Here is a 25,956-nt window from a genome sequence, read left to right on the forward strand (position 1 = left end):
TTTACGTTCGAAAATTGAAACTTGAAGAATTCCTTTTTACCTCCGCCTGTCGATTCTCGTCCTCGCAGCAGCTGGAGTCGGCGTCTCCCAGGGTGCGATCGCCATCTCCGTGGATATCCCCACCGCCCTCGCTCTCCTCCACCGGGTTGGTGATGGAACCCTCGGCGTCCCTGCTCGTCTCGACTTCTACGCATCATTAAGACCAACTTCTCAGATCGCGCAGCGACCGACGATTAATACGCTTTGGTACTTTGCTCTTCTACAATCGCGATTCGGAGAAACGCATGCTGCTCCATCAGCCTCGGTTATTTATCGAAATAAGCGAGCGTCTCTCGCGACAGTGAGACGCGATGGTATGCCTCTAAGAGATCGCTCTTCTTCTCGGTATCGAAAAGGGGGAGCGAGGGGAGAACCGAGCGCGTCACAGACAGAATTACTAGCATTGTTATTGTCGGAGTCTGGGGAGAGATTCGCTGATTGCTCGCCGCACAGCGGGATGAATTGTAAATCTAGCTGGACGAAACTAAAAAAAATCAATATTTCAAAATAAATCAAATAACGTGGTTTAAACATGACGTCATTTTAATAAAAAATACGACTTGTCACTACATTTAAATCATTATAATTTACTTCTGTTTCAATTTTTTCCAACATTATTATAATATCAATATTATAAAAAAAATATTTTTGAGTAACAAATTATTGTTAAAAAATTATTCTTAAAAAAAGTTTGTGCTTTTACAGTATGACGTAGATTCCACAACAGAATCAGTGAAACATTTTAATGTTGCCGTAACAATAATTGGTTTCTAAGAATCACGCATAGACACACGCGATTATTTACTGGAAACCTACTGCGTCTCTTTGGATTATTATAAAAAAACGTTTTTACAATTAAATTTTAATATTTCTTTTATTTCTTTAAAAAATAAAATCATGCTCTTTCAGTTTTTTAATAAAAGTACCTATTACTTTATTGTATTAGTATTTTTAAGAAGTGTAGAAAAAAACTTCATTCACTTTTCAAAGAGCCTCGTATAATGATTAGATTCTTTGTAGTATATAAATAATTTAAAAACAGTAAGAATGGTGCTTTTCGCAATTTTTAGAGATATCCCATTATTTCAATTTGGAAGATACATTTATTTCGGATAAGAAAAATCTGTTTATTATTAAACGCGCACACAAAATACGTTATACAACAAAGTAACTCGTATTACCAATTATAATAAAATCTAGTTGACGAGTCTCATTAATGTCAGCCAATTTTCAAAATCTAAATCCAAATTCGAAATCGGCGAGTACAAAAGTCCTTCTTGACGCAACTTCGTCTTTAAACGAAATTGGAATTTTCATCCAGCTAGATTTGCATTTCATCCCACAGTACGCCGGTGGAGTTGGCCGTGGCATTCGAAGGCCAAGACTCTCTCCCTCTCCCTTTTTTGCTTTCCGAGGAGCGAAATTGGTACGCGGAATCGGCGGAACCGCGCGATGCTCTCCCGCGCCGCGCGTCGTACCATCTCGGAAGCGGGATGGAGCGGACCCTTGTGGACCCTTACCAGACTCGTCCTCCTCGGCAATTACGGTGGCGCGATGCCGCTCCAGCTGTCTGCCGAGCTCGGCGATGACGGAATGCAACTCGGTGAGCCGCTCCTCGTGCCGCGCCGCCTGCTGCTCCGCCCGCTGCTCCGAGCGAGCTGCTTGGACCTCCGCCCGCATCAGCGCGGCCTCGGCCGTCTCTCGCGCGCGAGTAGCCGCCACCAGCCGCGAGTTCAGCTCGGCCACCTCGGACCGCAGGGAGGAGAGCGCGGCCGCGTGAAGCTGCGACAGGAAAAATACGGTTTTTTTTTCTTTACTCGTTGCGAATTGTTGTTGAAGCTGGAAGATTCCAGCGTAATCATTGTGTTGCTTATTAAATCAGTAGCACACGTAGGATTCTAATACAAAAAGTTTTAAAATCTTCCTCTGCAAGGAGCTCTACGGTTCGCTTTATGACTGATAGATAATTTTATATGGAAAAAAAAAATTGATGAAGAGCCAGCAAGATATGTTTGTAAGAGTTAATGTAATAAACAAGCAGTTATTATTACAGACGTTTCGAGCCTCAGTTTTGGATCATCTCCAGTGTCTTGTTAAAGTATCTAAAAACTTGGTTGGAGACAGATCTCATAGTTTGATTATCATCAAAATAATTTTGTCATCGTCAAAATAATTATATAAGATGTTCAACTGGTTGCTAAATGTTAAAATTTTTTACAGCATCGCTCATCGTGCTTGAACGCCCTTCTATAATTATTTTAATGGTTCCAACAAGATCATTCTCAGATTAATGTCAAATAAAATCAAGCTGAATTTTTAGAGACTTTAGTAAAACCGTTCTTTCCGCGTACAACTAACTCTGTAATTTTATTTGTAAAATTATGCATCGCGTAATATGAGAAACTTGAATAGTAGGAGGAAGGTAAAAGCAAAAAAGAAGAGGTTGAAGGAAGCATATTTTGATGCCAACCGCTGGCAGTTATTGCACGACATGCCATAGGTTTTCAGAACGTTTTCAGAATGCGTTTACAGAAGTTACCGCGCTTTTTCTATCCTTGTTTTATGACTAATGAATGATAAATATAGAATAATGAAAAAGCACATTAACATCTTTAAATACATGCTGAATACGAGACATAATAAACAACAAAACTAGTATGGCAACGACATTTTTTCTTTAATATATGCGAGTATTCAATTATTTTCGTTCCTGGAAATTTTACACCATTATTTTAGATGCGCTCTTATAAGCTCAAATTAAGTTTTTTTAACGTTTATAACATTCCAGAAATTTTTAATAATGTTGTATGAATAATATTATACCGGTTAAGAATGTTTCGACTATACAATAGCAGTTAAAAGTTATTAAAAAAAAAAATTAAAAAAAAATAAAAAACTGTAAACTTATTTTCTTTTTTTCCCTAATCAACGACAAAAAGTTTTAATTGTGAATACCCGAATTTTGGCTCTGAAACAAACTGTAGAAGATAAATCAATGAATAATTTTGCTTATAATAACTTGTGCAACGTGAAATAATTGTTTTGCTGCAGTTTTTAGTAAAAACTTTTAAATGAGTAAGTAAATCTAAATAAACTTTAGCGCAAATATTTATTTTTATTAGTATACGTATATAAACAATTTGATTTACTTCGTAATGTTATTTCGTTATTAAATTTACAAATAAGTACTACAAAATGAGATCTTACATCAGAAACGAGAAACCAAAAATTAAATAACTTGTAAATCAATAAGAAAATTGAGATCAAATTATGTGCAGATAATACTCAAATAATAAAACAATAAAATTTTTATTTCTTTTCTTGCTAATATGACACATCATGCTAATATGCATCCTTAATTGCAACCTTTTATTAACACAGAAAGATTTTATTTGTCATATCAAGAACGTATACCATAGGTACTTACAATTAGTATAAGATATTTCAAAAGGAGACTATGGTATGATACTTACACTCGACAGCAAAATTAAAGAATCACCTATTCTGACTCCAAAAAATAGGCGTAATTCAAGACAGTGTAACTTTGTCAAAAATGAACGTAAAAAAATTAAAAAAAAAAAAAGCATTTTAAAGCTTGAAATCTCTAGTTTTAAGATTGATAAATCATTGAACGATTTACATATTGTTTACGAAGTTACGCGGATTCAAATGGGGATGCGTCAAATCTTAAAATTTGTTACAAACTTTGCAAAGCTCCACAATGTAAAATAAAAATTGCACGCAAATGTGGTTTGCAGTATTCAAAAGCGTGGAGCTTTTGCTTTAATTTGCGTTTTTGTTGAGCTTTGTACAATTTTTTTTCACTGAGTTAGGCAACATTGAAGCAAAAATGGCCTCTTTTGCTTCAATGTCGAATAATTCAGTGAATAATAATCGTACAACGTTCAACAAAACGCAAATTAAAGATAAAGATTCACGCTTTCAAATGCTGTAAATTCCACAAAAATGCGGTTTACAGCATTTAAAAGCGTGAATCTTTATCTTTAATTTGCATTTTGTTGAGCGTTGTACGATTATTATTCACTGAATTATTCGACATTGAAGCAAAAGAGGCCATTTTTGCTTCAGTGTTGCCTAACTCAGTGAAAAAAAAAATCGTACAAAGCTCAACAAAAACGCAAATTAAAGCTAAAGATCCACGCTTTCGAATGCTGTAAACCGCATTTGCGTGCAATTTTTATTTCGCGTCGTGAAGCTTTGCAAAGTTTGTAAAAAATTTTAAGATTTGACGCATCCCCATTTGAATCCGCGTAACTTCGTAAACAATGTGTAAATCGTTTAATGATTTATCAATCTCAAAACTAGAAATTTCAAGCTTTAAAATGCTTTTCTTTAAATTTTTTTACAATCATTTTTGACAAAGTTACACTGTCTTGAATTACGCTTATTTTTCGGAATCAGAATAGGTGATCCCTTAATTTTGCAGTCGAGTGTGATGCTTATTACAATTAATGTTTTATATTTTTATAAAAAATAAAATTATATCCCATCAAATTCTTTCCATAATTTTTTAAGTTTACATTTTCCATGCAATAGTTTTCTATAAATTGACATTTTAGATTACTCAAGTTGAATTATTATATAGAAAAAAAATATATATATGTTTTTGTAAATAATGTTTATTTTAGATGAAAATGTTTTTTTTTTTACATAACAATAATCGAATGATTTAAGATTGAGCTTTATTATCCATTTTTTTATATATCACTCTTAATTTGTATCATTATTTCTTGCGTGACGACGTAAGATCGCGTTTCGTTCTCACATGACATCATTACGTGCAACAATGAGTTTGTTTATATGCTGCTGTTATAAAGATACAAGGGAAAACGGCTTTGCTCAGATATCAAAAATTTAACTAGATACAAATCTGGAAATAATTTTGTTGGATCATCAAAATAATTATGTACGATGCTTAAACCAGTCGTTAAAATGTCAAATATTTCTTTTCGCATTGCTCATCATGCTTGAGCGTCCTAAATAATTATTTTAATGATTCAACAAAATTATTTCAAGGCTGTGTATTTAGCGCTAAATTTAGATAATTCAGCAAAAAGAAACCGTTTTTTCCGTGTGTAAACCATTTTTATCTGTATTTCTATCAATTTACATAAATAAATAAGTTTGTGCTCCATTTATTGTGTTATCTATTACTGTTCCTGAAATTGGACCTGTATTCCATACGTCCATTTTAGAACCGCATATTCACACTTCATACTTTTTTCTTAATATTAAAGTATGGTCTTAAACTTTTGAAACGTTCATTAATTGAACACTATTAGCCAACAATGTAAATTATTAACTAACTTGCATTTCAAGAGTTGTGCATAAATGAAGTTTTAACATGTAATTATATCGAAATGATGCTAATTTAAAAACGGATACTTTATATTACCTGCTCTCTTTTATCTTATACGCAGCCTCAGCCGAAATTACTCGGCACCTATATTTTTTCGTTTGTCTGAAATTCTTTTATCCGTATTATTTCATATCGATTACTGTCATTATACATAAATTTAAAGGGTTCTCGAAACAAAGGATAATTCGCATTTTAATTTCTGTTTAAATCCTTCCCGTTAAAAACAAAAAAATATATATACAACATAAGGCGCCTAATATTTCTGGCCAAGGCTGTACACGTAAATATAACTGATAATTTATAATAAAATTTTATCCTGAAATGTAACGCTAATTGCAGATCGTCCAAAGTGGACTTGATTTCGTTAGACGTAATATAATAATTAATACAAACAAGAGCCTTACGTCCACTTGTGGCTCGTGGATCAATCTAATCGAGTTAAATGTAATTTTCTCGTCGTAAATAGATGCAATCATCACGAAAGGCCTAATGCACTAAAATAGCGCGCAGATACTTAGCGTGACTCATTTCTGTCGGTTCATTTGCATTCGGTTATATAATTTTGCCTAGCGATCATTACCGCGAATCGAGTCAGATCTCTCGTCTATTGCGGAGGGAAATTAAACGGCGGGGATTATCACCAGCGCGAATCACGGACGCGTCGTGGGCCCGTACGCTTCCTCTTCCCGCTGACAATCGCGATCATCTCTACTTACTCGCGGGAAGTGCGTAAAAAAAAAACGTTCAAACACGAGCGTCCTTCTCATGCGCAGCCAGCCGTATCGGACATCGTTATGAGACATCGTCGATTATCGGTCACGTAACGTACGCCGAGCGATTTGGGAAGGGGAAACGAGGGAGTAGATTGAAACGCTTAAGAACGCGTTGGCCCACGGTGGTGCAAACATTCGTTTCTGAAGTGTCGTCGGTGTCACGTCGACTCTGTGCAAGTCCCGAATTTGCCTGCTAACAAAGAGCTCAGGTAACGTCGAGTCGCTTGCGGCGAACCGGGAAAATCCCGTCGCGATCATCTTCACGAGAAAGCGCCGATTTTTTGCGTAACTTTTTACATTTTATTTCGATCTTCGTCTCATTTAGATAGCCTCCCGTTAATTCGCTGATTCGATTTTTCTTTTGTATATCACATTCTTAATTCGCATCGTTATTTCCTGACGACGTCGATCGCGTTTCGCAGTCACACGACATCGTCATCGTTAACCCGTTGAGGTCACAAGGGGGCCACTTGGACAAAATCACTCGTCATTTGCCAGTTTTTTTGATATTTTGTCGCAAAAATTTTACTGGACATACCTTGAGGTCTGTTCTTTATTATCCAATAATTTTTTTTTTTTTAATTAGAATTTAACATAATGAAAAAAATTCAAATAGAAAAAAACTGCAAAATTTGACTTTTTTACAAAAATATTCATAACATTTTTAATTTTTGAGATAATTTAACAAAAACTTAAAGGTGTATTCTCAAGATAGTATACTTTCGGATAAAAATTAGTTTCATAGAAGATTGTTCGATTTTGAATGGTCTGTGTACTCTTAAAGTTAGCTTGGAAGGGGAGGGGGGGGTCTTTTGGACTCCTAGTAGTCCCAACTGGTCGTTAAAAGACAAAAACATTTCGAGTAATTTCTTTCATTTTACTTCCATCTTTACTCACAAGGAAAGATCCCCAATTCAAAAAATTAAAAAAATTTTTGAAACTTGCAATATCGTAGGATATCCTGTTAGGGGTCGTCCACAATACGCGAAGTAAGCTTGGCGAGTAAGAAGTAACAGTAGGTGTAAAGCTACGTACTTCCGCTGTAAAGAGCTGGAGTATGGTCGTCAGCGAACAAATTCGTTTTATTTCTCTCCAACTTCAATCTTTACGCTTACTTCATATGTTGTAGACGGCCTCTTATACAATAAGTTATTTTTTTGTTACCCAAATTTACCCTGAAGGGGTAAAATCAACCCCTTTTCTATAAAAATAAGCCCATTTTTATTTATACATTTTTTAACAATCTTTTATGACAATTAATAAGTTTTCTAATCGATTAGTCTTTCGCTAAAAGAAATAAAAAATTTCTCTAAAAAATGTTGTTCTATCTCCTTTTGTCGATGAATAATAAAACAAGAATGAAAGAGGAATTATTTTGTTATCGATCAATTTAACTCTTCAGTGAATTAGGTCAGTAAAAGAAGAACAAGTTCATTATGTAGGTATTAGGTTATCTTCTAGGCTATCAGTAACATAATTTTTTAAATTTCCGACTTGGGAATTTTGCCTTGTCAGTTCCTCATTTAAATTATATTCACTTTTACTTATCGCACTTCTAATTTCCTTCGCTATTTCCTGCGCGATAACAGGTGAAGTTGGTCAAGGATGAAGTTAACTATCGCCCTGCTGATGGTCATCGCCGTCGTGATGTCGACGACGGTCATGGCGGAGGACGGTGAGGAGGCTCACGAGGAGGGCCAGGGTGACTACGTGCACCTGCCAGGGAAAAGCTGCGACGACGCACCGCCTTGTCCCGACGGCAGACCCTGCATAATGGCACCCCCTCATTGCAACAGCGGCACTTGCGGCACGGATCCGGTACCGCAGTGCGGGGAGAAACCCGCCTAAACGCGCGGGCTGCCCGAAGGAAAATCTCTATGCTGTATCTCCGATCCTCTATATTGTATCTTAATGCTTCTGGTGATTAATAAAAAATAATATCATGTCGCTGATAGAAAATCAAACCGCGCGTTCACGTGTAAACGCGATTGCGCGCAGGCAAACGGAAAGAAATACGATTTAGAAATGTCAGATGAATGTTAGTGGCTAGTTCGAATTTTCCTGTCGCTGCTAAAAGTTGGCTATTAAAGGTAAAATACATTCGCTGCGAGATACAACTTTATTAGCTAGCCCCTTAGTATCTACCGTGCATCAAACCGCGAATTCGAATTGCACCTGTTCAGGGGACGCCGCCACCTGTATTTGGTTTTACCAATGAATATTTTGTGCTACCAACTGTTATATTTTTAATAATTATACGTTCGAGCATGATGAGCAAAACTACGAAACGTTTCGACGCTCTAGCAACTGATTCGAATGACCTCCGCAATTATTTTGCTGGCTCAACAAAATTGTTTTCAGATCTGTATCCCAAGTTTTTAAGCACTTCAGCAAAACCGTTCTTTCCGCGTAAATAAATTCTTTGCGGTAGCAATAGCTATCCCTATTTTAAGGAGAGCCCACAAAGCAAGTTACCAACATTTTTTTTTTATTAGAAAATATCTTTGAATTGGCTGTACAAAGTTTCAAATTCTTTTATACAAAAATGAAGAGGACGAAGGATACTCTCAAGATTAACAAGAAAAATCTTTTTAAACATTTTATGTTATAAAGCATAAAGTCGCTCATTGTCCCTCTTCATTTTTGCATGTATTTTAATTATGTAAAAGAATAAAGAATTCTGTAAAGCCAATTCCAAAGTATTTCCTAATGAAAAAGTGTCGTAATTTGCTTCGAGTCCTCTTAAGGACACAACTTAGATGCCGTGGCATTTTAGAATTTTATGGGCTAATCCTTTCTCCCTTTCTCTCTCTGTGTGTGTGTGTGTGTGTGTGTGTGAGGAAACGTCTCGCGTCGCAATTTTCGCGATGTTTCATTCACGAGAGGATCCTCTCGCCTAGTTAAGGTCAGGGGTGCGCGAGCCCGCGCATGTATCGGCTCAGCGTAAACACGGGGACACGATGGCCGGAGTGTAATTCAAACAAAAAGCAATCAAGGATTCAATTACAAGGCCGGTCGTGCGGCGGTTTGCAGTTTCATCGGCGAGTAAGGTCACGAGCGAGAGATTCGATTACCGAACTCGCCTTCGGACCGTCCGCTCGCAATTAATTTAGATATAAATTTCATACTACCCTTTTCTTCTGCAAGCGGAACGTCTGGAGCGTTTCGCGCGAGGTACGTAAACGCGCCAAGTAATGTTGAGGCATAATGAATGATTAGTCGAGCGGTCGATGAATAGCCCACGTCGAATATTGATTGCAGACATTTTTGCCACCTTCGATCTCATAAGAGTTTTTATGTTAATTGCCAATATTTATATAAAATTTCACTATTGTCTTTCGATTATACGTCGAACACACAATGTACATTTACACATTGAGAGAAAAAAATTGCTTCATTCAAATACGTTATTAACACTATTCAAATAACTATTTTATATCAAAAGGCAGTAATATTTATTTTTAAACAAGTAACATTTATTTGTGTGATGTAAATAAGTTATTTGAATAGTAGACGATAAAGTGAGATTATGGACCGTGTAGGTGTTATAGCCACTCGTATTACCTCCGTGATGAATTCTAGTAATTATTTATGAAATCATGTGTTTAGCAGCCTGCCGTTACATAGTGGCGCTAACATGCTGACACAATAACCGACATTTACTCGGACATTTATTAAAGGCATTTTTACTTTCGAGCATTTCGAAACTTCTTCAGGGAATAATTTTAATATTTAATTACGCATACTTCCTTATTTTTTTTAAACTTGAGCGTATTATCACATACATTCAAGTGTGTTTATTTGTTATTTAAAAATTAAAATATTCAGTCCGATACACATTCAGTTTGACTAAACATTGGATTGATTCAACAATTATTTAGTTGTAGAAAGAAAGGTATAATTCATTTGTTCAACCATTAATTCAACCATTTTTTAATCAAAAATCAATTAAACCAACTGGATATTTAATTGAGCGTATCGTGATTGAATATTTTAGTTTTCAACAAATTTTTTCTCAGTGTACGTATTTTGAATTATATAAAGTTAAACAATAACACAAGATTTTGCTAATGTCGCCTGACCTCTTAACATGTTTAATAGAGCTTCTTTTTCAATGTTTTCATATCGAAGTAGTTATTTGATAGCCTGATTGCAGTTTTGCTGCTAATCTATAGTTTACATTACATGTATTACAAATTTTCAGTATTTTACTGCAGTCTATATCCGGAAGGCTCATGTGTATGTACATACATTTGCACATATTCAGCAATATTTTTTCTTTATCTCTTTTTGAATAAACATATAAACTTTTGTAAACCATTTATTTTATTTTACAAACGAAACGCTGCGTTTTTAAAATTAAAACCAATTTTCAAAATTTATTCTCGTAATAGGCCATATTATCACCCTTGTTCCTCTTCAACCTGGTATGCATTACGCTACATTTTTTTAAATAACATTCGATATAATAAATGTCTTAACTATGAATCTAGAATTTATTGAACAATTAACGAATGTAATCGTTAGTTTTCAATGTAAAGTATTGATTATTAATAAAGTTGTTAAACAATGTAAATAAGTGGCGACAATATCTCTTTCTTCACTATTATCTAATAACAATACTCTTTGAATCAAGTAATCATTTTTATCGATGTACGTATGCAGAGTGCATTACGCATTGGGACAATATCGTTGGAGACAGAAAGAAATGGTACGAACAAAAGTGGAATGGTGTAACATCTGTTTTTCTGTACACTCATTTTTTTCATAGATGCAACGAGACACTGTAAAAAAAGTGCAATCGTATTTGTTTTTAAATTAAATCATACATATCATGCAGAGGAATGTTCATGAACATTTTGTGTGCATTTTAAGATGAGATATATTTGAAAAAGAACTTTGAACTTTATTCCACAAGACTTTTTGCGCTTTATTCCAGAATATTATCAAGAAATGAATAATTCATGAGATTTTAACATAAAATATTTCGTAGAATATCTCGTAAATTATTAATTTTTTCAACGTATAATTTTATGCACGTATATTTTTATGCACAGACTAACGAGATGCGTCGATTAATGCAAAGAAAACACATATCTAGTTGTTATTCAAAAAAATTATACCATTGCAATACGCAATTACATGTTTTAACCTGTCCTGCATGACGCGCTGTACATACTTTTCGATTTTGTGTAGATTCGATATAGAATTGACCGACGAACAATAAAATATTCTTACATACAAATATTCGCAATTGTTGAATCAACTTAAAAATAATTATAATGAGGTGGAAGATAATAATATAATACAAAAAAAATCGACGTCAAATTGTAAAATAATTAGTCGAATCGATTGCTTGATATTGCGATGGAAAATAGGTTTGATAACTCGTCGATTAAATGGTCTTAAGCGACTCCTTAAGATGCTCGATGTTGTCGCATTAATATTTGAATATCACACACAATATTACTGATCGCTATATATTGAGTTTATTTTGAATTGTCCAGTGGAATACCGTTCAATATCATTCTATCGTCTAGGAGTTGCTTTAAGACGATCGAGGGTAGTCTATTAAAACAAAAAAGTTTCCCGACGAAGTTCCACGCAACGCTCCATGGGCTCAAGTTTCTTTTAAAGCGTTTGAAAACGCGCTCCCCGGATGCAGCCGGACGACGTGCGAAAGAGCGCGCACGATGTTCTTCTACGGAGCAACTTTCCGTGTGTTTTAAAACGAAAAAAAAAAGGGAAAATAATAAGAAAAAATGCGCAAACCAGTCGCCGGAGGTGCCGGGCAACAGAGAAAGAGAGAGAGAGAGAGAGAGAGAGACTCCCGTGGGCCCATACACCATTAACCTACATCGCAAAGAGAGCCGGTTGCACACAAATGAAGGCGTCTTATAACGCGCGTGGACGAGACACGTGGAGAAAGGGCGGGTTGTGCTGAAAAATGGAAGACGTCGGATATTTTCACGGTCCAGCGAGCCGAGCGCGATACCTTTTTCTCGTCGTCGATACGGTACGAGTTTCGAAAAGCTTCGAAGCTGCTCTACGATCCGAGGTGCGATCGCTCCGCGCGATTGTTGCCTGCTTTCGCAGCGAAGTGTCTCTTTGTGCTTGCGTTTTTCAGTAAGGTATCGCTCAGTGTTCTTAATTTTCTAGGAAAATAAAATCGAAGGAAAAACCCAGGTTTCCTCAGTTTTCCTTTCCAAAAAAATACGAAAATGAAAAATAGGAAAATGATATTGGTTGCAAGGTGTTAGACCAACCGAACTGGCGCCGCTGTAATATAAACAAAATCTTATTAAATATCATTTTCAACTATTAAAATTTTAATAACGAAGACTGAATTAAGTTAATTCAAGTGCCAATTCAAAACATGAATTACATTTGCACTTGTGTGAAAATTCATCTACGCGAGCTTTAGAATTAATATAAATTAGAAATATAAACGAGATATTGGCGATGTAACATTGATCCGATCCGGTGGTGCAAATTAGCTAGGGGTGAGAAAACAGCGCGAGGCGTCCACGTGCGTTACGAAACTGTCAACTTTCTCTCCGATTGTTTTAAGACTTCAGGTCCCTACGGTATAATTTTCCATCCTCTCGATCAATTCTTCGGACCTCTTGGATGTTCTCCTCCTGCTGTGTCTGGCTTCCTTGACATAAATTATCCTCGAGCGCATTCGACGAGCGACTGTGAAATTGCGCTGACATCCTATCGGCTTGCCGCGCGCGCAGTGTCGCGTAGACTTAGCGTATATTCGTCGGTGTCAACCAACTCATAAACGTTAACGATATAAGCCTCCTCCTCCTCCTTCACCATCGGCTGAACTTTACGGCGGTATGCGACCCGGCTGACGGTCGCGATGCGCCTGGCAAATGCCTCAATTGTGCGCGCTACGAAACTCGCGTCGTGGAATGCAACGGTAGGCGTTCGCTGGTTTCACGGTTCGCGCGTGTTTTGCCAGCCACGCGTGAGCGAAGATCCATTACGGAAACCCGTCGGAAACCACCTCTCCCGTCGTCATCGTCGTGCAATTTGGCGCAATCGCCGCGCCGATCGTGGCGCGGAACCGCGGCGCGGTTTCGCGATTACTTCTATTTCCCACCGCGATTTACGCTGCTCGAGTAATCGCCGCTCGAACGTCGGATTCGCGTCCGTTCGTTTGCCTCGGGGTGAAGATCCGTTTCTGATCCTTTCTGGTCGACGGACGCGGTCCGAAAGCAACGGCAACTGCACCGCGCATTCTCTTCATTTGTTCGCTATCGCATGTTGCGCTATCTTCCCCGTGGATGCAAAGTCTCTAGTATCCAGTTCTTTCAATGAACATTTTTTTTTATAACGACTTTGATTTTTTATTTAATTTTCTCTCCAGCCGTTTCTATAAATTCTCAGAACTAGAAAACTGCCGTCAGCTTTTTAGAACAAAATATCAATCGAAGTTACAACATACGAGTAAGTGGTTAACGTTTTAAGCCCATTTTTTTCCAATGCAGATTAACTTTAACTTTGGTATAACTTATATTTCACTTTTTAGAAATATTAATCATTTAAAAAATTACACTATAAAGAAATACCTAATGTTCATCTGTATCAATGTAAATCAACTTTAACTTCGGATTAACTTACTCCTTATCTTTTTCTAATTATTAGAACTATTTGCAAAATTACATTATATAAATATAATAAAAATCCAATGTTTATTTATATAATCTTTGTCGAAGCGGATTAACTTCAATCTCGATTTTTAACTTATTTTTTTATCATCTTTAAATTTAAAAATATAAGAAAAAAAAAAATAGAAAGCAAGTCTGATACATTGATAAAAATAAACATTAAATTTTTATTATGTTGTAACTTTGATTACTGTTTTTTTTTCCAGCAAAAATAAAGAAAGCTTAATTCAGTGCACAAATACAAAAATCCTTGATTAGCGATGGTTGGAGCAATTTTCATTGCTTTATTATGCTTACATGCGGAGCGACTTTTTCATTACCTAATAGAGTCAAGAATGGCCCAGCCACAGTCCTCCGAAGGGCACGTCTTCCGAGAGTTAACGATGAAAAATGCAAGAAACTACAGCAATTAATACGTATACAGAGAGCAATTACTTTTACTCGTTTCCCTTTCTTTTTCTAAAAGTGGGAATCCCTAGGACTTTATATTTCCTAGTGTATAATGCCCACAGTTAAGAGTTGAATATCTAGTCTAATCATCTCATCTTGGGATGAAAAACGTTTACCTATAAAGTACGGCGCCAAGTTCATCCCGGGAAAAAAAAAATCTCTATAAAGATAAAATAGGCGCGTTCCATTACTAACGGCGAGCCGTTCGGGAAACCATGGAAGTAACTTATACTTGCGTTATAAAAACGCTTTCGGTAATCTAACTTTTCAAGTGCAATCTCAAGCGGTCCATACATCTTCGAAAAAGATCTAGACTGCGTTTCGGCTAACGATAGCCCCGCTTGAATCGCTTTATCGGATATTACTCGGAAGTAATTTCACAAAAGTTACGCCTTTCTCCTGCGGGGAAGGAAGAAGCGACGGAAGTTTTCCGTCAACTATAACCGTCGTGGGATTAGCCCGGGAGAAATTTGTCGAAAAACTGAGGGTTCGCGCGTAGACACGGGGACCAGACCCGCGGAGATAGCGATGAGAGGTGGGTGGGTGACGCTCTGGGATACACGTCATAAATATTGGAAGCACGTGGAAGTGCGAAACGAGAGCTTAATCTGCTTCCGCATTATGAGGTGAAATTGTACAAGGTGATAAATTAGAAAAGTCGACCGTCATAAATCGTACGAGGATATTCTTTTTCGCAGCACTGAAAAAAAAGGGCGGACTTGGTGAAACTGAAAAGCTTTCAATTAAAATGTTTGTTTCGATATAATTGAAACTAGTGATTATTACCAAATGCTTCGTTTAATATAAAATTAGTAATTATTATCCGTTATTTGGTAATAATTATATGTATATAATAATTTAATAATAATAATAGTATTAATATATTAATCGAATATTTGATTGCAACTATTTCATTAAAGTTTAGTAACTTATATCACCTAGACTTCACTATCATTACCAATTTTTTTTTTAGTTTATTTAAAGCTTTTCGGACCTTTAGGAACTCATCTAAACAGAAATGCCTGTAATAACTTCTTAATCCTATCAATTGTGTGAAAGTATACGAATTATTTATATAGAATAAAAATTTTTAATTATAACTTGGACAAATAATTAATTTAAAAAAATGTATTACTTCTATAAAATAATTTCGACCCTCGCGGTGACTTTTGGGATCTCGATTTGGTTGTAGCGAAATTGACGTGAAACGGCAATGCAAATTATTTGTCGGATATTAATATCGCAAGACAATTCCCGGAAGAGACCCGCGGAATTCATTATTCGCGAATAGTCAAAACGCTGTCGGATTTGTCCGCGGCTCTCTCATTATGACTGACGTGCAATTTATCGAGTAAAAGTTCTTTTGTGTTTTCGTTTGTATGACTGACGGCGGCGCCGCCGTGATTTATCGTCGCGCGCGCTCGCGCGAGCTCGGCTGCGAAGCCGCGGAGAGATGCTGAAAAGAGCAATGCCTGCCTGCTTGCCTGTATCGTCGCGTATCGACTCGCTGACAGGTTTTCCTAACGGCGTATATCAGGGCGCGTCATATCGCGAGCGCGAATGGAAAAAGTCACAGCATCGCGCGATAAATCAGCCGCCGTATTTTGCGCGTTCGCTCGGGACAGATATCAAGAGAGGTGTGGGGTAACATCTCGAGAATGAGATTGAAATTCAAGGAAGATCTTCTTGCCTTCCTTATGTTCTTAATTCGGAAAAATACTCGAGAAAAAAAACTGTTTTTTTTTTTAGTTTTTTCCTCGTATTTGCCCGGATTTTTTCTTTTAAGATAATGTCACTTTTATTGCTCTCTACATCAATGGTTTTAAGAACTGCTTTCGATCGGTAATGCCATATTCATTGTTTCAATTTGTTATTACAATTCCCGGTCTTATTACGATTTGTATTGTATTGAAAAAAATCTGGTTCTTTTCTCAATTTTATTTTTTTTTAAGTTAACAATATTAGCATCTCACTGACATAGTCGTTTCTTTCCATATTTTGTGTCCGTGTGTGTGAAAAATTTAAAAACCAAGTTTTTCCTTCAATTTTCTTTTTCCAGAAAATTAAGAACACTAATACCTCATTGTCGCAGTCATTTTTTTTGGAAAAAATGAAAAACCCTTATTTTCACTTTATTCTTTTAAAAAATTAAGAATTTTAGTACCTCATTACCGTAGTCATTTTTTCCATATTTTTCGGAAAAACAGGAGTACGTTATTTTCAATCATTTTTTTTCGCATTTTTCGGTAAAAATCGGAAAATCTAGTTCTTTCCTCAATTTTATTTGTTACTGGAGGATTAAGAATATTGTACCTTGTTATTAACATAGATATTTCTTCTTTATATTTTTTGGAAAAATTTAAAAATTAAAAATTTAAAAATTAAAAAAATTTTTCAAAATCTCAAGTATTCCCTACAATTTTCTTCTTTTCAGAAAATTAAGAACAACAGTATCTCATTGTTGAGTAGTTTTTTTTTTGTATTCTTCATGAAAAATGCAAAAACACTTGTCCTCGATTTTACTTTTCTGAAAAATGAAGAAAACAGCCTTGTCCTTAGAAACTTTCAGAAAATAAGATCGCGAAATTTTTAAATAAAATATTCCGTCTCCTCCGAAAGTTGGAGTTATCGGGCTCCTCCTTCGGGCGAATACTAGTTTCCTAATGGAAACCTTGAGTTTTAGCTAAGTTAAAGCAAACGGACAGATTTATTTCTAGATACGAGTTTCTCCGATTCCCCTCAGCCCCGCGCCCTCGCCTTCACCTACATACATCGCCGTAAGGCTGGTCCGGGGAAAACTTACTGCATTTTGCACGTCCTTATTGGCCTCGACCTGTATGGGCACGGTCTTATCGGGTCGGCGATCACTGGGGCAGCAGAGCCACGACCTAGACCTGGTGAGCCCCCTGGACTCTTCGTCCTCGTCCTCGGCGACTTCCTCGTCCTCCGTGGTCGCGCAGTGAACGTAGACGAGGTCGCCGCGACGCAGCGGCGGCTCGAGGACGGCCTCCTTCGCGGCCAAGGTTGGCACGTGACCGGAAAGCATCTGCACCGGGTAGCGCAGCGATTGCTGATGCTGGCGCTGGGGCTGGGGTTGCTGCTGCTGCAGCTGCAAGTGCTGCCGGTGCAGGTGATCCACGTAGTAGCGCGGCTCCGCCGAGCCATTGTTTACGGCTACCGCGAAACCCGCCACGTTGAATTCCGAGAGCTGCTGCGAGAGCTGCTGGCGATCCAGAACGCTTCTCAGGAAGGCATCTTCCGCCGTTCCGCGCGACGTAATCTCAGATCGATCGCGATCGGGACACCGTCGTGGATCGTCGCTCGCACGATCGACGACCGGTCGCCACCGCCGCCGCCGCCGCCGCCGCCGCTGCCGGCGCTGGCCGTTCTTCTTCTCTTCCTCCTCTTCTTCGCGAGTTTCGTTTAATTTACTTTCGGTCTTATTGCTCTCCGCCCGATCCGCCCATCCGAGATCGCGCGGCTACAGCGGAGCGGATGTTGCGGTAACGCCCGACGAGTGCGCGCGATCGAAATTGCAGCGGGAATCAGTCCGTTCGTCCGTGCAGCGGGAATCAGGCCGGCCAGCCGGCTGGATGCACCAGGAAAGAAAACGATCGATGTGAACGTTTAACGAATTCTTTGTTTATCCGAGGATGAAGAGCCGCGAGAGAAGGCCCGACGAGTAACGGAGCCCCCCTCGAGAGCGCTCCGTCGCCGCCGCGCCGTGTCGATTGGATGCACGCGTCGCTTCGCGAGTTAATGCGGCAGCGAGTGCGGACGTCCGATCCAAGCGTAATGCGATACACGCGCCGTACGTACCGTGCCGCACGTGTCCATCCCACATTCGCGAATGAATAAAATATTTTCGGACGGGGAAAGAGAGGGAGGGATTTTATGAATAAAAGCGACGCGCGCGATGCACAACGGCGCGTCGAGGAAGAAAGAGAGATGAGAGAGACAGAGAGAGAATGCGGATATGTATCGCGATTCGCGGATGGGGATCCGACAGAGAGACACGCGATGCATCGCACGGTATCGTGGCAGTTACATCGATGCTAGGCGATTTCGCACATGGTATTGATCGACTTCTATTTTGGACCAGCCAGCACATATATTTTTCGTACTCGCTCCGCTCCTAATCCACTACAACGTGCGCGGCTTTTGCGCATGGTCTGGCAACAATGAGCCGGCGCTTCATGCGTTCGAATCGATATACTTGTTTTCGAAATACCGTTTGACCGAAATCACGGTTGCGCAGCAATCAATAGCCAATTCGCGTGAATTGGACATTATTAATCTCACTCGATACACGCCTTGGGACGTTTGTGTCGCATTTCTCCGCCTTTTTTGAAATATAATATTAACATTACTCACGTAAATAAACGTCTCTATTGACCTTTAAAAAAAAAAGAAAGAAAGAAAGAAAGAAAGAAAGAAAGAGAACGGTTTGGCATCTACATACACAAAGAAAAACGTTCGTTTAGATTCAGTATTTCTATTTATTTGACTGAAATTTGTTTCATTGGAATAATATATGCTTGTACAAAACATTATTTGATTAAATAAAAATTTTGTTGTTTCATAAAAAAAAAGAAAAAAAAAACAAATCTCTATTATTTGACAAAAATAACATTACTATTTGAAGTAATATCTTTCAAATAATATATTAACTGAAAACAATAAGTGTACGAACAATAGAACAAATAATTTATTTATATGAAAATGGCAAAGTATATTAAAAATGTATCTTTCGTTTCAAACAAACAATTTATTTAAGACGACGATATATATTGTTTCAAATTCGAATAATCGTACTTATTGATTCAAACATTGATTTGTTTGGACCATTCCAAATAACAAATTTGTTTGGATACAATAAAATTTATCAAGTTTAGAGAAATCGTTTTCTCTGTGCGCAGAGAAAAATTTCTTCGAATCAAAAAATACAAGTATTTGTTTGAATCGACAAAGAAATTTGTCGATTGTTCCTTTTATTAGAATTAATGAAATAATTAGATTGTGCTAAGCAAATCTTTTTTTCTAAATAAAAAAAATATATTTATAAAACCAGAACGACTAAATCATTTCTTACATTTTTGTCAGTCGACTTTCTTTGAATTAAAAAATTATTTGATTAAATTAAACAAATAGTTTATTTACTTTAAAAAAGGTTAATTAACGTCATTTTTAAAAATCAAATAAATGATCATCTTCCTCAAAGGTATTTTCACTTAAACTTAAAAAAATCAAATAAAAAAAAAACGCGATTTCATCAATTTAATTAAATACAATTTTTGTCTAGATATAAGAGGCAGGCATACATTGAGAGAAATATTTGGTGAGAGTCAAAGCTTAGTTACATTTAATAAAGCATTTGATAATTGTATGAAAATAATTGTTTAATTAAAGAAGAATAATAATTTTAAGTAAACTGTTGGAAAAGTTGTGTACTTTTGTGAAAAAAAATCTGCTGATTAAAGTTTTTATGTTAAGTAATGAACATATTCATGTGTAAATTTACAAATGTCTGTTATATTAACTAAACTTGACAGATATGAAATGTAGAATTGTGAAATGATTTTGTATCTGTTAAAATTTACAAAAAAAAAGTATTGATGGGGACAACTGTGCTACTATTCTTTTTACTATTCTTCTGTTAATTTCATTATAAAAATTATGATAATTGTCTGATAACTAACTTCAAATTACGATTAAGATTATATTCCTTTTTTGTTGAAATATTAACACAGTGTTAATGTTATCATTTAACACACCCAGATTATGTTAAATTAACATAAAATTTTGAATAAACAAATTTTGTTTGGAACATGTGATTTATGTTAAATTTAACACAATTTTTCCAACCGTGTAGTTTCATCGCAACAAACTATAAGAATTTTAAACAACTAGATACATAAAAAAATATGAGTTTAAAAAAATTTTTTTGAAATATAACATAAAATTAACATAAAAAAATAGTTTTATTTTCATGCAAAAGTATGAAATGTTCATGAATTACATAATGCTTTTTAAATGTGACGTCACTAATGGCACTTACTACTATATTTAAATCATTATAGCTCCTTTGTTAAAAAGTGTACATATATGAATAAACAGTCACGTAACTTTTCTCCATTTTATTAAAACTAAACAACCTTCTTAACAAATTCGAGCGTATTAAAATTTTTTTTTAAGACTTTTATGCAATAATTTTTTACCCAATTCATTAATGGTACAATTACAGCAATTAAGAAATAACGTTCCACAAATTCCAAGAATTTAAAAGCCCAACGCTCTTACTTGCTGTCGTTGCAAATTTTCTTTTTTTTTATTTTGAACCTAACAAGCCCGCGGCTCGATGTGACGGCGCTCGTTAATTATTCATTAGCGAGTCCGCGAAACCGTAAAATAATGTTTCAGCAGATCGGATTATTTTCGGGCGCAGGGGAGAGGGTGGGGTGGCGGGATTAAAATTTGCCGCGTAAACTGATCGGGGATGCACCCTAATGCCTAAAATATTCAGCGCATTTAAAACGCTCGGCGCGCATCGCGTGCGCGACTCGTGCGCCATAAAAGCTGAAATGTGATTTATCTATCGCTCGTAGCGAATGCATTTCCGTGCAGCGGGCGGGCGCGCCGGCGATCGATGCCAATTTTTTTCCGCCCCTTTTCGCAGGACCATCGCAACCGAGCGACGTGACCGGTTTTACGTTGCATTCTTCCCCGCGATACTGGGCCAACGAGAAAACATTCCTACCCTCGTGCCCGCACAAAGGCGGTCCCGTTGGGGGGGGAGGGTGGGGAACAGGGAGAGCGGGGGAGCGACGACCAGGACGAGCGCGGAAACTTGTCCGAAAACAACCCCTTCTTGCGCGCGGTAACCCAATTTCGTCGTTACGTCGCGTTGCATTTCCCGCGAAACTTCCTCGCAGGGGGCCGGGCGGGGGCGATCGACGGTCGCGGCGCGACGTAAATCTCGCAAACGCGAAAACGTATATATCCGCGCGCATACGCGGCGTAAATTCCCGTACATATACCCGCCCGCGCCGAGCGGGGCGGTGGATGGATCGCGATTACCACCGCGGCGCACCTCCTCGCCTATATGAGAGGCGCTCTCGATAAAACTGGCTGAATAACGAGCGCGCTCGGGCTTAACGACGGCTGGAGCTCTCTTCGTCTAAAGTAGATACGGAAACTCCACCCTTAATCCCGGCTGCAAGAAACGCCGCGCCGCGCCGCCCGTCTCGGGACGACCGTCGCGGGTTCGATTAACTCCTTCTACACGCTCGAGCCCATTAAACTCGGGCGAGTTTCTCTAGCTTAGCGAGGTAAAACGGGGATCGAGATCGACAGCCGCCGACGCGTTAACAATTTTTTCGCGCGGAAGATCAATTTATTAGATTTTTTTTCTCTCTCCTCTCGGCGATACGCGAGCTCGGTGCGCGCCTAGGGAAAAAGAGGGACCTGTTGAATTCCAAAAATACGTGGGCTGAAAAAACAAATGAAATTACACGGGACTCGGGAAGGTGTGGGCGTCGAACGTATGGTTCCGTTAAAAAAAAAAAAAAAAAAAAATGTCGAAGAGAGAAAACAGGAATTTAATAAATCATCCGCTGCCCACGGCGGTTGTTTGTCCTCGCGACGCCCACGAGGATTCGCGAAGCGTTATACGTAATTGAGTTTGCGCCGGCCTTAAGTAGCGGCCAGGATCTCCTTGGTCTAGATACTGTTTAATTATTATTTAACTATTCAGGCCCACGTCACGCGCGACGGAAACCGCAAGGTGTGCAACAACCCGAAAAACGGTTACGAGCGAGCTTCTCGATCATTAATTCGGTTATTCGCGTTGCGCATGTTTTGGCACGGTGTCTTATTAAGTCGGACGATGAACTCTCTAAGCAATAAATAGACTGAAAATCAATTTTAGCGATTGAGAAAGAAGAAAATGATACGTCGATGGTTTGCGAACGCGCGTATGGGAAAAAAATTGGTATCTTTGATACTGGAATCAACAATCATGTCATATGTAAGCAATATAAGACCTTTTTTTAAAGAATTTAATAATCTTAAACAGACACAACTTATTCACATGAGGATAATATGTATAATTTTATCAAGAAAAATATGTTTATCTTTATTCAATAATAATTTTCATGAATCGAAAGAAAAAAATATAGAATGAAACATAACAATATCTTAAAATCAAGAATCAGAATTTTTTAATTGTTTTTATCAAAACAATCACATTGTGCTCTACAGTACTTCTACATTGAAATAAAAATATATTTTGCTGAAATTTTAAATTATCGAACTTTTTAAAGAGGATTTTATATTCTTGACTATATAAAACGTGATTTTATGTAAAATACAAATCGGCAATCAATGTGTCATATACAAGAATTTAAAAACCTTAAATAAATAATTTACATGAAGAAATTTTCTATGATTTCACTGAGAAAAATATATTCATCTTTATTTAATTATTATTTTTATGACAGTCAAAAAAAAAAAATGGATAGAGAATAATATATCTTCAAATCAAAAATTAAAATTTTTTAATCTATTGCTATCAAAGAATTATATTGTACGCTTTAGGTAACTTTCATAATATTGAAGTAAAAATATATTTTGCTCAGAAATTTAAAATTATTAAACTGTTTAAAGATTTCATATTTTTGCTTATATACAAAATAATAATAAAGTTAATTAAAATAAATTATCAAATCAGTAAACTTAACATGTCATTAAGACATAACTTAAATATAAACAAGAATGCAAAGATTATTTTAAAGAATTTGAAAATTTTAAACAAGCAACTTACACGCAAGAAATTGTACAGTTTCATCAAGAAAAATACATTATATTCCTTATTTAATAATTATTTTTATGAGAGACGAAGGAAAAAAATATCAGATACGAAATAATATATTTTCAAATAAAAAAATTAAAATTTTAATACTATTCTTATCAAGAAAATTAGATTGTATTTTTTGGGCAACTATTATAATATTAAAATAAAAATATAATACTTGATTGAAATTTAGAATGATCCAACGCTTTAAAAAGAATTTTACATTCTTGCTTATATATGAGACAATAATTATTTACTTCACACTTAATTTTTTTCTGTATATGTATATAACAATACGCGTAAATAAACCGCGTAACGGCAGGAAGACGCAACGACGAGAGGAAACTTTCTCGCGGGAATATCGAGATTCTGACGGGGATAAGAGAGAAGAGAGAGGCGGCGAGCGAGTGCGGATGATACGTGTCCTCGGCAGACACGTTCTTATCGTAACTCAACGCGGAAATAAAAATCGTCGTCGTCGCTGCGCGACGTTGAAATTCCGGAATTCCATGGCGCGTAAACGAGTCGCGAGAGTCGCCGCTCTCTTATCAGTCGTGCAGCCCCGTTAGTTAAACGAGTTAATTACTCGAGGCGGAGCGTCGGGAACAACCCGCGCGAATTTAGGAGAACGCGAATCGGCGACGACGACCGGCTGAACGAACGCTAATTACGAACGATCAACGGTATCGCGGACGCGAATCCGCATAGAATACGGTTTTAACAGACCTACGGTGGACCTGATAGAGTTACAGCAGAACCGACTGCAGATTTAATTAAAAAATTAGATTGGTGAATGGAGTGTACGTTTGTAATTATCGAATCTCGAAATTAAGGACGTATTTTACTCTGCTGGATCCGAAATAATTGTTTTCAAAAACTATTAAAAAAGAAAAGTATTAAAGTGATCAAAACGCGCGACAAAATCTGTTTAAAAATATTTATTGATATTTTATAAAATTATGACTTTTTCATTAAACTTTTTTATTAATCGTAGATTATCCGATGGATAATGTATAGATAAATTAAACTGAGGAAAAAAAAAACTTGTAGAAAAAAAATACCCTGTTTGTGGAAGTGATTTAAAAGTCACTTATTGAGCGACAAAAAAAATTTATAACAAGTTCGTGCATTATTTTTAAGTATCAATCAATATTAAAAATTAAAAAATGACTGCAACCTCTCAAAGTTACATTAATCTTACTTTAAAATTTAATATTAATTGTATGATAAATTAGACAAAGCACGAATTCGTATAAATTAAGAAAATTTTTTATTTCCTCGTTTTACCTTCATGTTTGTTCTCTCAAACACGAGAGGAGGCTGTTTCTTCCCACAATCACCAAATTTAATGACATCCATACTTCATTTACTGATTGTGAATAGTCCGTGATAATATTATTATAATCTATAGAAATTAATAAATATTTATGGAAAAAAATGCGTTTTAATTGTTTCAGTATTTCTTTAAAAAAAAAAAAGAAGCTTTTCTGGGATCCAACAAAGTGGAATACTCCTCTTAAGAAAAACATTGAAGTTCAAATGAGCAAATTAACTGTATCGAGTACCGACGACGACGAAGGAAGATATTTTTACGGGATAAGTCGTTATTATCTCAACATCGCAGCATCGCTGAACAATTATCGATAAACGACTATTTAAGAAACAAAAAAAAAAAAAAAAAAAAATTTTAAATAATAAGATTTTAATAATAAACTGCAGATTAATTGATATATTTCACATCTAATTTCCACATTTGATCAAAATACATTTTCCACTTGAAAATATAATTAAATCGCTCTATCTGTTCATTGACTAATGAGTCTGCAGATTCGAGACTTTGCGGAAGAACGGAAAGAGCGCGACGAGGATGAAAACGATTTCCGTCTCGGAAATCAACGGGGGAAGGTGGAGACGAGACGCGCGTAATCGCCGCGCGATTCACGCACGCGGGTCGTAGGGAGAGGGGCGCCGGGCCGCTCATTACGTGAATAATTAGTGCACGGCGTATTATGCGCGCGTTTAAGTACGTGCGTGCATGCGTCGCGTCGCGTCGCGTGCGCCACGTACGACGGGGAATGCACACGCGAGTGAATCCGCGCGTGCGAATCGTCGCGGGACGTCGACCCGACGGACTGCAGCGGCGCTGCAATTAAGCACCGTAACGCGCGGCGTCATTCGGCGGCCGGCGCGCGTTTATTAATATACCGTCGCAAAACGCGCGCGCAATTAAGGCGCGATGCGCCGCGAGAGCGGCCGGCCCGCGACAATTATTCCTGCGTGAATCCGAATGAACGCGGCGAATAGTGCATAATTAACGCGCGAGCTGTCCGCGCGCTGAATTTAATCCTCGGCGCGTACACACACGTTGCCTTCCGGCACCTTCTCCGCACACACGATTAAGTCGCGACAATTCCGAGTTAATTTTCATTACTTTTGCATGCGAGTGCAGGTATCCCCTTTACCTCCCGTACGATAGAACCTTGTAATATTGCAATGTTATGCTTCGGAAACTTTGTTAAAATGTAGACATGATAATGTTACAGCGATACCCCGGTAGAAATGTATGCATGGTTTTCCTATAGAAATTCATCCAGTTATTATCTAGTATTACTGTATTCTCGTCGGTTGTAACAACGTTGCGTAGGAAATGGGCGAGAACTTGATGATAGAGTTTTATTCAGTAGTTGAAGCAGTTTTCCCGATAACAATGTGCGTAAATACCCGCTCAGTTACAGTCTAGTATTAATAGACGGGTTTCCCGGTTTGCTCGTTAAACAACTGAAC

At 37.3% G+C, this 25,956-nt stretch overlaps 2 protein-coding genes across 4 annotated transcripts in view; one reads left to right on the forward strand and one right to left on the reverse strand.

The window, feature by feature from the left end:
• Positions 1-25,956, reverse strand: part of LOC105200127 (colorectal mutant cancer protein) — a 101,034-nt gene that overhangs the window by 11,092 nt on the left and 63,986 nt on the right. For 2 of the 3 annotated variants that reach the window (XM_011167529.3, XM_039448354.1), the window contains 2 exons: positions 1,560-1,821; positions 41-186 (listed from right to left, as the gene is read on the reverse strand). In XM_011167529.3, coding sequence (XP_011165831.1) covers positions 41-186; positions 1,560-1,821 — 408 coding nt within the window. Of the gene's footprint in view, positions 1-40; positions 187-1,559; positions 1,822-17,124; positions 17,411-25,956 lie in introns of those variants that run through there. The other variant, XM_011167531.3, reaches the window with a different exon arrangement.
• On the forward strand, positions 6,245-8,297 carry LOC105200126. The gene is made up of 2 exons (XM_011167528.3): positions 6,245-6,401; positions 7,782-8,297. Exon 2 carries the CDS (start codon positions 7,798-7,800, stop codon positions 8,038-8,040), a length of 243 nt encoding a protein of 80 aa, XP_011165830.1. The 5' UTR covers positions 6,245-6,401; positions 7,782-7,797; the 3' UTR covers positions 8,041-8,297.

The sequence above is a fragment of the Solenopsis invicta genome, chromosome 4 (assembly GCF_016802725.1).
Source record: "Solenopsis invicta isolate M01_SB chromosome 4, UNIL_Sinv_3.0, whole genome shotgun sequence".
NCBI lineage: Eukaryota > Metazoa > Arthropoda > Insecta > Hymenoptera > Formicidae > Solenopsis > Solenopsis invicta.